This window comes from Homarus americanus, unplaced genomic scaffold, assembly GCF_018991925.1.
Source record: "Homarus americanus isolate GMGI-L3 unplaced genomic scaffold, GMGI_Hamer_2.0 scaffold16712, whole genome shotgun sequence".
NCBI classification, from domain to species: Eukaryota; Metazoa; Arthropoda; class Malacostraca; order Decapoda; family Nephropidae; genus Homarus; species Homarus americanus.
Genome location: NW_024757794.1, coordinates 1,926,668 through 1,942,794, shown reverse-complemented (window position 1 = coordinate 1,942,794; position 16,127 = coordinate 1,926,668). Strand labels below are relative to the sequence as shown.

At 40.0% G+C, this 16,127-nt stretch overlaps 2 protein-coding genes across 6 annotated transcripts in view; one reads left to right on the top strand and one right to left on the bottom strand.

The window, feature by feature from the left end:
- LOC121857783 (homeobox protein 5-like) overlaps positions 1 to 11,090 on the top strand; it is a 42,041-nt gene extending 30,951 nt beyond the window's left edge. For all 3 annotated transcript variants that reach the window (XM_042353979.1, XM_042353978.1, XM_042353980.1), the window contains 7 exons: positions 54 to 605; positions 4,226 to 4,926; positions 5,306 to 5,426; positions 5,842 to 6,026; positions 7,587 to 7,708; positions 8,875 to 8,998; positions 9,586 to 11,090. In XM_042353979.1, the coding sequence (XP_042209913.1) occupies positions 54 to 605; positions 4,226 to 4,926; positions 5,306 to 5,426; positions 5,842 to 6,026; positions 7,587 to 7,708; positions 8,875 to 8,998; positions 9,586 to 9,727 (1,947 nt within the window). In that variant the 3' untranslated portion in view covers positions 9,728 to 11,090. The remainder of the gene's footprint in view (positions 1 to 53; positions 606 to 4,225; positions 4,927 to 5,305; positions 5,427 to 5,841; positions 6,027 to 7,586; positions 7,709 to 8,874; positions 8,999 to 9,585) is intronic.
- Positions 11,091 to 14,076: 2,986 nt separating this feature from the next.
- LOC121857784 (ubiquitin-conjugating enzyme E2 S-like) overlaps positions 14,077 to 16,127 on the bottom strand; it is a 70,493-nt gene continuing 68,442 nt past the window's right edge. For all 3 annotated transcript variants that reach the window (XM_042353986.1, XM_042353988.1, XM_042353987.1), the window contains one exon: positions 14,077 to 15,568. In XM_042353986.1, coding sequence (XP_042209920.1) covers positions 15,422 to 15,568 — 147 coding nt within the window. In that variant the 3' untranslated portion in view covers positions 14,077 to 15,421. The remainder of the gene's footprint in view (positions 15,569 to 16,127) is intronic.

Sequence of the window (16,127 nt, the reverse complement as noted above, 5' to 3'; positions counted from 1 at the left end):
AACTTCGCTGTAGCCGTCATCGGTGTGTCTTTCACGCAGTGTTTATCTTGCAGAGTGACATCGACTCTCCGAGGCTGGCGACTCAAGAAAACAACAACAACACTACCAGCAATAACACTGCCAACAATAACAACAACGTCGGTGTCAATAACAACATCAACAACAATAACAACAGTAACACCTCCAACATCACCAGCGGGAGGGGGGTGGGGACTAGTGACAGCGAGGCGGAAAGCGACGCGCCTGCCGGCACCATGACTCAAGAGACAAAGAAGAGAAACTCTCTAGCGCCCACGAGTGACGGCGTGGAGTCCCCTCACGACGTGGATCTGATGGAGGTCATCAAGATCCCGGAGGTGAGCACCAGGAGGTCGGTGGTGGAGGTGTTATCGCAGGTGGTCAAACTTGAGAGATCGTCGTCGTCTTCGGCATCGGAACCGACAAGGACGCCTGAGGCCCCAGACATCGTGACGTCAACAACTAAAGGGCGATCGAGGAAGGTGGCACTGCCGAAGAGGACTGGAAGCGAAGAGCAGCGAGGAGCCGACGTGAACACTCTGGCCATACTGTGTCAACACTACGCACAGCTCGTCCAAGCACTCAAGGTAAGTACTGCCACTCTCACAGCTGGCTTCTGAGGTCTTGTGTCAAGGTGTTGTTCCTTGAAGGACCTTTGATACAGTTTGTCTGTATAAAAGAACTTTAACAAAGCAGTTCAGGTGTAATGGCAGGTTAACATTCATGCAAGCACAAATACACATCTGCAGTCACATGTGTTCATTTATATTGATACACTCGCCCCAACCTAATCCCATGCATATATACACACACACGCACACACAATTATAATGAAAAGAAAACATCACACGGCGGAAGGATGGAAATGAAGGCAGGCAACACAACACAACAAGAACTCACCAAGAACATACCAACACATAAAGAACACACCAACACATCAATAACGCAACAACACATCAATAACAACAAAAAGACAGCAACTCAATGAACAAAAACAACAGCAACACATCAATAACACAACAACAACAGCAACACATCAATAACACAACAACAGCAACACAACAAACATCAAGGGATAACGACATTCACGTCACGCTAAGGTTCAGCCATCTCAGGACCCGGCCGAGTTCTCCTCTTTCTACCAGGTAAGAAAATCACTCCTGTTGATCCCCAAACTATCATATAACCCCTCAACCTTTTGTGGGTCTAATCAAACCATATGTAGAAATCACGAAACCTAACCTAACCTAACTAATTCAAACCTGATAAGAAAAAATGCTATCGTATGGTATTCGACTGATCAACCACCAAGCCCTCTCGCTACCTCCATACCATCACTTCTCTTCATCTTCTTCATCGGTGTTTCCTTGGTTAGTCTTGGTAATGAAACCTAATCTATCATCCCCATCTTGTCAACCCCAGTAGCAACGCAAGATCACTTTCTATCGTACCGCCTCTGTTCTGTGCTATCATTATTCACTGCCTCCATTCCTCGCGCTTTTTGATTGTGAAATTTCCTTCCCTGGCACGTATTTTTATCAAGGTACAACTTACAGGCCTTGAAGTGTAGTCTGATCATCAACGAATCATTATTTTCATATTACTCCCCCCTCTCCTTCCTACGCCTCTTCTCTTCTTTATCCTCCCTGTGCTAATCCCCCCGTCCCTTTTTCCCCCCTACAACTCCCCCCCCCCACTCCCCCTCTATCTCTTCTATGCTTCTCCTTTCTTCTGCGTCCCTCTTATGCCCTCACCCCCTGTTCCTCCGCCCCACTTCCTCTACGCTTCTCCCCAATCCCCTACCCCACCTTCCCACGCTTCCCCATCTCCTATGCCCTTCTCCCACCCACACTACGTTTGGCCGTCCGATGAATCAGCGCCAATCTGTATCGACCCCAACACGTCACCTTACCATGAGAGATTTCCATGGCATTCACTCCTTCCTCCCTCCCTTCTTCATTAACCTCCCTCCCCCCCTTAACCTTATTCACTACTTAACCACCCTCCCGCCTTAACCTTCATCCAACCCTCCCCTCACCTCCATCCCTTTACTCTCCGATTCTACCCTTCTCTCTTTCACCCCCTATTCCTTTTTTCACTACCCTTCATCCATTTCATCTCCTCTCTTCTTTCCCGACCACTCAATCTGTCCTATCCACCATCCCACCCATCCCTCCCTCCCTCCTCCACCACTGCCCCTTCCTCGATTCTGTACCCTGCCCACCCATCTCTACCGTCCCTCTCCTCCCTTCCACCTATCCCCTACCCCTCCCATACATTAATTATTTACCAGCAGGTGTCATGGCCCGCGCTCATTAATCACTGTACACAGCTGGTAGCCAAACTATACACGTTACCCTAACACGGGTTTCTCAAAGATTTGTACGTCAACTTTACCACCTTAGCAATACAATAGCAACAACACAGCACAAAAAACAACAACATAGCAGTACAACACAGCAATACAACAAAACAGCAGCAACATAGCAACAATGCAACACAGCAACAAGAACAGCAACGACACCATAACAACAAGAACACGGCAACACAACAGCAGAACAACAAAAAGCAGAGCAACAACATAACAAGCACACCAAAAACACAACAACAACACAACACAATACACACCAAGGGATCATGAAGTACAGCATTCAATTAGCCGACTTATTCTCAAATACAGCAATAACTTTCAAAATGGCGCCAGAATTACAGACTCTACCTTATCTACTGACGTTCACTTAGCACTTACTGAGAGGACAATATTTAGGTACAAATATAGAAGAATGTGGACGACTGTTGACTATATAGCTTGGGTTAATGACGTTCTTAACCACACAGGAAATGTTGAGAATATATATATATATATATATATATATATATATATATATATATATATATATATATATATATATATATATATATATATATATATATATATATATATATATATATATATATATATATATATATCCCTGTGCGTGTGTGTGTGTTGACTCGCTCACTGCCCAATACATACAGCTGTAGTGTCAGAATTTTCTAGTAATTTATGCCCTGTATTTAAAATCTTAGCAACTTATTTCTTTTTATAATGGACCCATAAATGATATTCCCAAAACCTGCTTATCTGTATTTTCTAAGATAAATCCCGAAGAAATATAATTAATTATCAATATAGGCGTCTATAATGATACTGGTTTCATATAGTACACAGGTACATTCTTGTATCTAATTATATATGACTATACAACGATACAAGTTAGGTCAGACCAGTGTGACCCAACACAAACACGATATTGAACATTGATTTCACGTTACAGTGTTAATTATTAAGGCAGGTGTGACCAGCATAATGGGTCCCCCAGTCCTAAAAAGCCCCAACATAACCTAACCATAAATACTTGGGCCTCCCTAATTGGTTAAGATGGGACCTATTAGGATCGGGCCAATTTGACCAGGAACCGGCTATCATCTTTATAGAGGGATTCAACCAGTATTGCCGTGTGTGGTGTGAGGATGTGGGTGGTCCTGGTACTGCCGTGTGTGGTGTGAGGGCGTGGGTGGTCCTGGTACTGCCGTGTGTGGTGTGAGGGTGTGGGTGGTCCTGGTACTGCCGTGTGTGGTGTGAGGGTGTGGGTGGTCCTGGTACTGCCGTACGGTGTGAGGGTGTGGGTGGTCCTGGTACTGCCGTGTGTGTGAGGGGTGGTCTGGTAGGGTGTGAGGGTGTGGGTGGTCCTGGTACTGCCGTGTGTGGTGTGAGGGTGTGGGTGGTCCTGGTACTGCCGTACGGTGTGAGGGTGTGGGTGGTCCTGGTACTGCCGTGTGTGGTGTGAGGGTGTGGGTGGTCCTGGTACTGCCGTACGGTGTGAGGGTGTGGGTGGTCCTGGTACTGCCGTGTGAAGGTGTGGGTGGTCTGGGGTGCACTCTCTCCACCTTTAAAGTTTTATTTTATTCCTTCCACATAACTATTACCGGACTTCTCCTGACATTTAGAATAAGGAGCGCGCCTGTGTGTGTGCATCTTCCTATCTGTGTATATGTTTGTGTGACTGTTTATATGCTTGTCTATTTTTATGTCATTCCATGTCTTTGTATATGTTTAACTTTATCTGCATGTCTGACCATCCTCTCCTGTGTTGTGTCGTCATATTGGTGTCACTGTATTCAGCTGAAAGTAAGAGATGATGTCTAACTGTGTGTTGACCCTCAGGAGGAGAACTACCTGCTGTCGTGTGCTCGGAGTCCTCTGCCGGCCACGCCCAGAAGCGGTCTACGGGGCGTTGTGGGGGAGGCTGTGGCGCGGACACACCTGGGTGGTAGCGGCGGGAGGAGTAAGAGCACCAAGACTGTCTTCAACTGGGACTCAGAGTACATCCAGAACTACGAACAAAATCGTCCCACTGGGGTGGTGAGGGAGGAGGGGGACTCGGCCACAATCATCAATGAGAACAGTAAACTCATCTCAGATCTCAGGATGCCAAACTCGCCTAAAAGTTTCAAGGTACAGAGAAGTTCTTCAAGAGCGAGGGATCAGCTCAATAACAATACCAAGTCCCCGAGACAGAGTCCAGCTAGGGTTCAGGACGACGAAGCCGAGATCCCCAGCCCAGCGAGTGATATCCTCCCCAAGGAAAGAAAACATTGGAACCTCAAGCCTTTACGAAACACGGCGAGTAAACACAAGAAAGACTCAAAACACTGGAGAAAAGGTTCATTTAGCTTGTTTAAGGAATCAAAAGAACCGGAGAAACAAGACACGGAGAATGAGAATGAATCCCCAGTCCTGAGAAGCCATGGCACCAGCCTCCAGAACCCGACGGTTGGAGTCTTGTCCACCAAGATCAATGACATGGAGGTCAAGATCCAGGAAATACTCAAGCTGGAGCCTATTGACCTTATAATGAGGGAGAAGTATGTGTCATGTCTTTAAGATCAAAATAAAGCTGATAATATATGTAAACACCTTCATAAACAGAAATATAATAAAAGTCTTCCTTGTCAGCATAAACGTTATAATTTCATAAGAGAATTTTCAAATTTTATGTCAAAATAAATGTGATTGTTTAAACCATAATAACGAACAAGTTAAATAGGCTGAAGGGGAGGGGGCAGAAGTGACGAGAGAGGGTCAGAGATGATGAGAGGGGCAAAGAGATAGAGGGCAGAGATTATAAGAGAGGGAGAAGGCAGAGATGATAAGAGAGAGAAAGAGGGTGATCATAAGAGAGAGCACATAACCAAGGAGGCTCACTGACCTGACCTAACCCGAGGTGTGGTTCTCCCTCAACAGCAGTCTGGACAGATCACCGGCCAGGTCACTAGGATGTGGGGGCAGTCTTAGGAGGTCAGCCAGTGTGGGCCAGAGAGGCAACTTCTACCGCCACGCCGTCAGGAACTCTCGCAAGGACCAGGTGAGATGCTGAGGCACAGGTTGCAAGTCCCATGAACACGATTCCTAATAGGCCCTTAACTAACCTAACCTAATATAGTAGGCCCTACCGTTACCTATCCAAACTCAATCCACCCTAACTTATTCATTTGAAATAGGGCCCATTGGACCATTATGGTTAAGTTAGGTCAGGGTCTATAAGGATTGGGGCCCTTAGGGGAGAGGGCTGGAGGGGGGGGGTGATGACAGAGTTAGGGGTTTGGTAATGAAGTGCAGGCAAAATTGCAAGAAATACGAGACACGTGAGAGGAAGGTGTAGTGGCCATAAATGCAGCAGCTGACTACCATGTATATATTAGTGGGCCGCTATGAACATACGGACGGACGAACATTTTGTAAGTGTCTGTACATGTTTCTCACTCATGTTGATGTCCCAGCGTCACCAGGACATGTGTGACTCTGATGAGGACGGGTCGAGGCGGTGGTGTGGTGGTGGCGTTGGCAACGGTAGCAGTGGTGGTGGAGGAAGTAGCAGCGCTGGGTGTCAGTACCAGGCCCTCGCTCAGGCTGCCCACGTCGAGGTAGACAAGCTGAGGCAACTGGTCCATCTCCTCAACTTTAGGTAAAACAGGCAACTCCGCTACTGCTATCACTGTAATAATGTAATGTATCACTCTCCCATTATATCCTTGTATGGATGTCACTATACCATGTTATATACCTGTGTCACTATATCATGTTATGTACCTGTGTCACTATATCATGTTATATCCTCGTGTCATTATATCATGTTATATCCCCGTGTCATTATATCATGTTACATCCCTGTCACTATATCATGTTATATCCCCATGTCACTATATCATGTTATACCCCCGTGTCACTATATCATGTTATACCCCCGTGTCATTATACCATGTTACACCCTTATGTCACTATATCATGTTACATCTCTATCCGTCACAATATAACGTTATATCCGTCACTATATCACGTTATATCACTATATCATGGTATATCCCTGTATCACTATACCATGTTATATCCCCGTGTCATTATTTCATGTTATATCCCTGTCACTATATCATGTTACATCCATGTGTCACAAATATCGTGTCATATCCCATGTTACTATCATGCTATATCCATGTGTCAGTATATCATGTTATATTCCTGTCACTATATCATGTTACATCTCTGTACCCGTCACTATCCCACATTAAATCCGTCACTATATCACGTTACATTCCTGTCACTATATCACGTTATATCCCTGGCACTATATCATGTTATATCCCTGTATCACGTTATATCCGTCACAATATAATGTTACATTTCTGTATTACTGTCACTGTATTACTTTATATCCGTGTCACTACATGTTGTATTCGTGTCACTATATCATGATAAATTTCTGTCACTATATCACGTTATATCCGTCACTATATGTTATATCCCTGTAACTATATCATGTTATATCCATGTGTCACTATATCATATTACATCTATGTATTATTGTCACTATATCCCTATCACTATATCATGTTACATCCCCATGTCACTATATCATGTTATATTCCTGTCAATATATCATGCTATATTCGTCACTATACCATTTATATCCGTCACTGTACCTTGTTATATCCATCACTATACCATGTTATACCCCCGTCACTATATCATGTTATATCCCCATGTCACTATACCATGTTATATCCCTGTATTACTGTCACTGTTTTATCCCTGCATTGTTGTTACCCTATCATGTTACATCCCTGTATTACTGTCATTATATCATGTTATATCCTTGTTACTATCATGTTACAGCCCTGTATTAGTGTTCCTAGATCCTGTTATATCCCTGCACTTCTGTCACTATATCATGTTATATCCCTATATTACTGCATCACTATGTTATATTCCTGTTAATGCATCTCTTTCATGCTATGCAGTATATATATATATATATATATATATATATATATATATATATATATATATATATATATATATATATATATATATATATATATATATATATATACTGTATATATATATATATACTGTATGTGTGTGTGTGTGTGTGTGTGTTAATGTATCATCTTATATCCATGTTAAATCCCTTTTATATTTTACCATCATTTTATTACCCTATAATAATGTATCCTCGTGTGTGTGTTAGGCTGACAGAGCTCAGTGGGAGAATGCTAGAGGCAGAGGCAAGACTGAGGGAGGAGCATCAGCGAGCAGCCATCATGGAGAGATGCTTGGAACGTCGCTCCCTAGAATCCAGCCTCAACCCAGGTAACATTCCACTGTTGCTGGTGTTTATCAGTATTGTTGTTCTTGTTCATTGTGGCTCCTGCATTGTGAGGAACTTATTTATTTCAGAAGGTAAAATTAACAAATTCAACCTTCCCCAATTTAGCCAAAAATACAATCTGAAATTTAAGACCATAAAATGATAGAATTTGATGATGATTTTTTGTACAACCTTTCTAGGAAAGAAATGCCATTTAACAGCACAACATTTACTGTAATAATAATTTGAACAATTGCTAAAATAATATGTTAACAAGAGTACCAGGAAGTGATGGAGTACCCTAAGATGGTCACCACATGACCTCGTAAAGTATGTGAAGGACACTTCTCCATGCTTGCTTGTGCAGTCCTCAAATATACCCCATTGTAAGAACACTTTTGGTAGTATAGTATATGGGAGGTGTGGGTAATGAGTGAAACACAGATGATAAACTTTTGATAAGGTAAATTTGTTGGTGCCATTAACCCCAAACCTTTGTAGGGACTCTGGTATTGTATACTGTATTAAAACACAGAAACCAGTTTGCTCTAGTGAATACACTGGTAAAAGTTGTGAAGAGAATAAAATATAATACTGTAAAAAAATGAGGAAGTACCTTATTCCAAGCAAGAAGATGGACTCTAGAATTAATAATCATTAAATATTTTTTTTTGTCCTTTCTGGTCAAAAAATAAACTTTGATTAGTTTATAAACCCCTGCAGTCATAACTTTGTAGTACTGTACTGTAATTACCTTTAACACTGTTTTTCTTTTTATAAGTTCTCAACATATACTCTTACCTGGTGTCATGTATCTCCACTAAACTCTGTTCATACCATTATTACATCTGTTCCCCATTTCAAGAATTAAGTTACAGTACTACAAATAAAAATATTTCCATCTTGAATTACGTAAATCACATTGGAAATTTCTTTTATGCTACAACTTGCCAGCACAATTATAAAATATCCTCATGCACTGTTGTAATAATTTAGAATAACATTTGTTACTCGTCCACAAACTGCAAACATTAACCTGATCTTCAGATTGGTATAAGTAATTTTCGCCATATCTTTGTTAGGTTTGACATCCCTTATACTCCCCTTTTCCCCATAACCTACCTACTACTCTCTCCTTGAGTCATCTTCCACACTGGCCACATCACAGGTGAGGGAGGTGGGTGGCGAAGCAGCAGGTCGCCACGGCACAGTGGTGAAGGAGGCAGCAGAAGACATGGGCCCTCACTCATGGCCTGGGGTGATGCTGCCACTGAGAACCTCCTCAGGAACAAGTGAGTCTACCCAACTGCAGCTTCTCACTTACTCTAAATATCGCATGGGTTAAAAAATCAAGATATACACTATTGGTCTTACGTGAATGCCCCACCACTTAATCTTACCTACAAGACCAGTTTGAATAACAATTGTTCCTCCTCTCTCCCATTCTAAGTTAAACACCATTCCCTCTAAATTAAATCCTGAGTGGTATTCAGTATTCAGGTAATCTTAAATATGGAGATGACAGCTTTCACACTACAGTATTGAACATTCATAATATGCTTTACACTTGTCTGTAGTTTGAGTAGACCCAATTGGATAAACAGAAGCACAAAAGTGATTGGTATACTATACTGTATTTCCCTATTTTGATCTGGAGCATTAAGATGGATATCAAAATAAAATTAATAATTCATCCACAATATTGTAGTAGGACAACTGAAGAAATTTTTTTTTTAGAATTAAAGTTTTCAGTTATGAGGACTTAAATGCCCTCTTATATTTCTTCCCTGGAAAGTCAATATACAAAACGCCAAGTGAACCTCACCAGCAGGCAAGTCGACTTGCTGATACCTAACAGTGGTCTTTTTTACCTTAACAGAGTGGATATGGCCAGGGAGGAAATCGAGCTCCTGCGGCAACATATTGACCTTCTCCTACGTATGCGTCAAGAGGACCTCAAAGTTTACGAGTCGACAGTGGACAAATTCCGACACACAATAACCTCAGGTAGCCAATGGTAGAGATACCAGTCTCAGGAAGTGAGTGAAAGAGCAAGCCTTGGACAAAATACTCTGTGTCAATGAAAGAGTAAACCTTTTGGATTAAACAGTCAGAAAATCTGTGGAAGAATAAACCTTATGGAAGTAGTACAGTACAGTGTATAGTAATACTGTACAGTAGTGTCAGAAAGTCAGCAGAAGAGTAAACCTTTTGGACGTTTAGTGTGTGAAAAATTGAACATTTTTAACGTAGTATTGTTAGAAAGTCTTTGGAGAAATAAACCTCTAAGAAACTGGTCCTGGATGTCAATGGAATAGTGGATCTTTGACACAAAAGTTGCAAGTACTGAAATAGGTGGAAAAGCAGCCTTGGGTCATGGTAGCCTTAGGGAGCCAGCCAGTGGTAGAACTCAAATACCAAAGTTTCAGGCAGCCAGTAATGCTTCAACACTCCCAGGGACATGAAAACTACAAGAATCTAGTGATAAGAAAGCCCTGCAGCTCCTTGGGTCCTAGCTATGTGCTCTGTAAATGTGCCTACATCCAGGTTGTATATTCAGGGTGAACTGTGGACAGTGATATGGGATCAAAAAAGATATTTTCCACTAAAGAAAGGTACAGGAAATTTTCCCCAAAAATTTAAGTACTGTTCAGGTAACGTAATTACCGTTTGCCCATTTATGCTGTGTATTGTGTCTGACATGACTTGAATTTTTTATCCAAATTAATTTTTATCATAAAAAAAACATGTTATTTCCTGAAAACCTCTGCAGTCGCACAAACATACAGGCTACTGATTAACGCAGTAGTAAAAGAAATGTAGGTAGATTCAGCAGTCAAGGAAGAAAAATGGTGTTGAACTCTGCTTGTTTATGTCATGACAACAGTTCCCAAGTTGTTGCTGGTGGTGAGCTGCAGGACTGGTTGCTGCTACCACTTGTTCGCTCTCCTCCTCTCATCTGCATACAGTATAGTGAATAATTACATAGAATTAAATTTTTTTTACTAATTTATAAATATGAATTATGAGGATAAAATAATTCTTTTTTCAAGGTCGTTTGTAGGCGTACATGCCAAAAAGTATATGGGTGAGTTGGTCGACAGATAACACACTTAACATAATTTAATATTACCGTTGTTAGTTGAAAAAAATCTCGTTAACAGATCAGTTATATTATATATTTAGATAGTAAAACAAAACCCTACTGCCATTTAATTTCTCATTTTGCATTGTTTACCATTAATATATTTGTTTTACAGAGTGCATGATTGAGCGCTTTATTTAGTTACCAACACATGTAGGCTGAAAAGTGACTGGGTCAATATGACAGTGTACTACAGTATTAAACACGTATAATAGAAAATAATAAAAAGTCATACACAAGTATGTTTCATTATTCCTCAGGAACATCCTCATTCTGGGAGAAAAACTGACATGTACCAAACACTGGCAGGAAAGATCAGTGGGAAGACAAATTCCTACACACACCCACAACTGTAAAAGATCAATATTATGGAATATTGACCAATGGGGGATAACTTATCAATGTGGAGGGAGATGACCAGCCACTAAAGCTGGACGACTGACAAATTGGTATACCGTAACTAAATTCTGGAGATATAAATAAGTGAACAAAACTGACATGACATTCCACTCATATTCCCAGTAACTTGTCAGTAGTGACAATATACTCCCACATCCACTCGTTTTCAATTCCGTTTACATAATATTGTACATATTTTTGATAGACACAAATGCAAAAAGTTCATAATTTATCACTATACAATTATTTAAGACAGCACATCCAGAATCAAGAGAAAATACACACACAGACTCACCCTATATTGTCACTTAAGTAATACCTGTGTTCTGCTGTGCAAAAGAAAAAAAAAAAATCCAACATTCACTGATTTTCTCATCACTTCATAAAGGCTAACATCTCATCCACATACAAAAAATAACTACCTCATGTTTTGTCCACCCCTTACAACCTAGTGCATCCTTCCATCTTCTTGGTCTTCCTTTTTCCCTACCATCTACCTCTGAATTTCTACACTCTTTTTACTCCCAATCTATACCAGTATACAGTAGGTATATCCATGCCAACCAAATAGACCCAAAACTGTCCTCTACCCAGCACTTACCACTTCCGTATCTCGTCCTCTTTTCTACTCATTTAGTGCATCCTATTTATCCCAAATATTGATCACAACCACATCATTTCTTTTCTAATTTGTTCCTTCCTCTTGCATCTAAATTCATACCTCACACCCACATATAATAGTATAGACTTGATGATTCCCTTGTACAGTACAACCCTATCTCTCCCTTCTTTTATACTGTACCAGTCTCTCTCAATACATACAGTATCCCACAGCACATATTACTTTCTTTCCATCTGCTACCTGTCATTCAAATGCCACAGAAAACAGTCATAGTTGCCACCTTAAAAAAAGAAAAAAAGTGAAATAATATAAGAAAAATATGAAAACAGCAACTTCAGAAAATATTTCACACCTTGGAAACATCAACAGCATGTGGCACAAGTGTGTAAGCAAGGATGAAAAGTGAAGTAATAAACTGAACTTCTGGGTTGAAATGCACAGTGGGCAATAACTACTGGTTGTGCACTGCTACATGATTTGAGTGTAAAACATTAAAATCAAAAGTATGAATGCTAGCACCAAACATTTTCAGCTTTCTCACTCTGGACCTGATGTTGCATGGTGTGTCTGGAATTCCTTCAAGGGTTAAGGAAGAGGGCACTAGAGCAACAGCTGTAAATAAAAAGAATAATAAGCACACTCACAGAGATAGGAAGAGATTATGAAAAAAGGGGGGTTAATGAATGATGAGAAAGATTATCACTGTTTTAGAGATTACAAAGCTAGTTTGATGTGCACTAAATGGTAAATTACCAAGTGAACAAATGAGGTGATATGTTGTGGAAAAAAGTAAAAGGGTTATTATGTCAGTACATTTAAAACTCCCACTTCTTGTCCAATCAGCATAAGTTAAGCAATGTCGAGTCTGGTTAGTACTTGGATGGGTGACCGCCTGGCCCTAAGAACACCAGATGCTGCTAGCGTAAGAACTCCACCAGAAACAAGCATTTCATGATTTTGTCAGATTGACTGAATATCAATTATTATTATTTGGAAGAAAAGTTTAAGCAACTAGTACGTCACAGATGAAAGACTATGGAGATCTTCTGATGGAAATTTGGAGATTGTAAAGCATTAGAGGCTAAAGTAACCAGTAAAAGGCGAGTGGCTAGTAAGCAAGCTCAAGAATGTTACGTCACTAGGAATGCATCAAATCATCATTGAAATGTTAAGGACACGGAATGAAATTGAAAATGGATGACAAACTGACAAGAACACCAGAGGAATGACAGAGCATGTGCCATTTCCCCTAAATAAAGGAAAATGTGGTAAATATAAATGTAAAAATTATACAGGAACAAGTTCTTTGAGTATACATTATAAGGGAAGTGTAGTTTAATATGGTACAAAAAGAAATGTGGGTTCTGAAAAGGGAGAGATGAGTGGATCAAGGGTTTGCATAAAATGAACAAGTTCCTGAAAAAAGGTAAGATCATGATCATGGCATTTATGTATAAAATTAATTTTTTTTTTGTAGTGAAGCACGCATCAAGAGTTTGTAAGTAAGAACGAATCTGGTTTCCAACAAAATTAAAAACTATCAACAGTAAGTAATGTCTCTATGGTTGTCTAATACTGTACACTCATGTTAGTGAGAGGTGAAAGCAAATGAGGGAATGGGATGTAATTTTTGGAGAATAATGACAGGCTGCAAATAAGAGATGAGCTAGGAAATGTGTGTACACGTACAGTGAATGTGAACAAAAGACTGATATGTTAGTTTGAACCGAGAAAGAATGCAGGAAATTGAGTAATGTGGATAATTAATGTCTGCAAAATGGAAGTGATAAAATGAACCAGAATAGCAGAAGGCTGAGTAAGGTAACAATCAAAGACAGGAAAGTCAGGGATACACAGGGAAATTGTTGAGTTGCCATTATGTGACCGTCAAGTATGGATTCTGGGAGCAAATGGAAGAAGCAAATTCAAAGCGACAGAGATGCCATTCTTATGAGTAATGCAGGGTACATAAAATAAGAAATACACTACAGAAATAAGATGTCAAAGTACCCCTGTACCACCAAGCAGAAAACAGATCAGGATTTATTCAATTTGGGAGGATATATTAAAGAGGAGGAGGAGGATAATTCAAAGGTTGTTAGTGGGAGGGAGGGAAAGACCAAGGATATGGAAGACTGGATATATACTGTATATCCCTTACATGTATAATAAATTTGGGGCCCACATAAAGGAATAAGTTTCAGTTTTCTTTTACACTTTAATTTAACACTATACACTCCATGTTGAAATATTTAACAAAATATATATGCAAGCTATAGGCTTATAAAATCAAGCATCTGGTAATAGACTGCATCCATATCCACTTTCCCCAGAATCTCATTAAACAAATATTGGTTCAGTGTCTAACTAGGTGTATATAAAAAACAAAAAGGCAGTTACAATGAAGGATTTGTATTTAATTCTTCTATCAGCATAGATTCACCTGAAGCCCCCCACTCCAGTGACTAAAAGGTTAATGCAGGTTTGGAAATTCACAGTAGACATGGCCATTGTTTCTCTTTGACTGGCTGTGATACAACTCACAAAAATACACCCTCATGGCCATTGTCCTGTGTCCCTCCTCTGTTTTCACCTTTAAGTTCTTTTCTTGAATTTCAAGGCCAGTTAAAGTAGTTACCATACCCCAGTACAGTACAGGAATTAATACCACTAAAACTGCAAAACCTTAACAGGACTGTATTTTACGGTAAAAAAAAAAATTTATACATTAATCTTGTGAATTATATAGTCAAACTGATTAAGTGTCTGCAAATATGAAGAAAATTGGTTGTAGGTTAAACAGGCTCCAATCTCAACAGACCCCAGCCTTTTCTATTCTAACCAATAGGATTGACGACCAATTGGACTGGTGCCCAATCTGAATGGTTAAGCTTGGGTTAAAGAGAACTGGAGCCCATCTGACCCATCAATGAAAGGCTTGATACCAAAATGTTCCCATTATTTAAATACAAACAAGCTTATCATTACTTAACCTACAGAAAGACCATTTCACATTATTGTCAGCAATTAATTCATGCCATAAATCTGAATATCAGACATCCTGGTATACAAATATAAACTATGACACTTCTGTTATATATCTTCAAAGGAGTCTGCTGAGGATTCTGTCACACATAAATACCACCAGGTTAAAAACCATGGACTGCACTCCAACAGCAATTTTATTGCTTGGAATTATCAATCCAACCATGACCTTAAAATAAGCCTCACATCAGTTTATCAGAAGGCAGGGTAACATTATTTAAATACCTCCCAAAACAAGACATTTCTTTCTACATTACAATAATAATTATAGAAAAAAAGGGAAAAGGCTCAAAATATATTTGTAAAAATACAAAGGTACAAAGTCTCAAGTATATTAGTATGGCAAAGTGTTGTTGATCCAAAAAGATGACTGAAGTTTACATCCGCCATATACTGTATATACCAGGAGAATCGAAGCCAGAGCCTGAGAGGGAAAGAAGGAGATATCACTAATGGATACCCACATGTTTTTGCACTTCAAGGTGATGACACACATTACTCTGCTCATAATCTTTTTAATGTCCGTTTTTTATCTTTTAATAACTTTTTGCGATCAGCTGTGATTTTCTTGTCAGCTGCATGTTTCTTAGTCAGTGGACCACCTTGGCTTGTTCCTTCTCCACTGGGCTCTCCTTTACATACTTTTGGACCCTGCAGAAAAAGTAGACTACTGGAGAAATGGTAATTTCAAGCACTTTTATAGTGTTGTTTACCCTGTGGTCAAACAAACTCTTCCCAAACCACATGACAGCCAGTCTTGGCATACATAAAATCAATAAATCTTTCAAGACACGCCCCCCCCCCCTACTAATACCTGTCCATTCCTACAAAGGCACTAGATGGCTGTGATTAATGGCAACACTGACACTCACATTCATTGTCAATATTTCTTCCTCGCTGTCTTACCAGGCTTTCTGCTAGTCGGGTTTAAAACTAAAAGGGGTATACAAACAAATCCATAAATAAATGCACATTACCTTAAAAATAGTAACAAAGCTGAAGTATTCTTATATCTAGTACTTTTGTGGAATGTATCTTGTACTGATGTTTAAACACTCCACTTAATGAAGCCCAGGCTATGGTGTTCCTTCCACAATACAACCCAAATTTTCATGTACAGTATTCTACCTTTCACTTCCTACAACCTAGCATTGCACATCAGCATTCTGATCGGGCACAACCTTTGCACCCCAAGTATCTACTTCTCCCA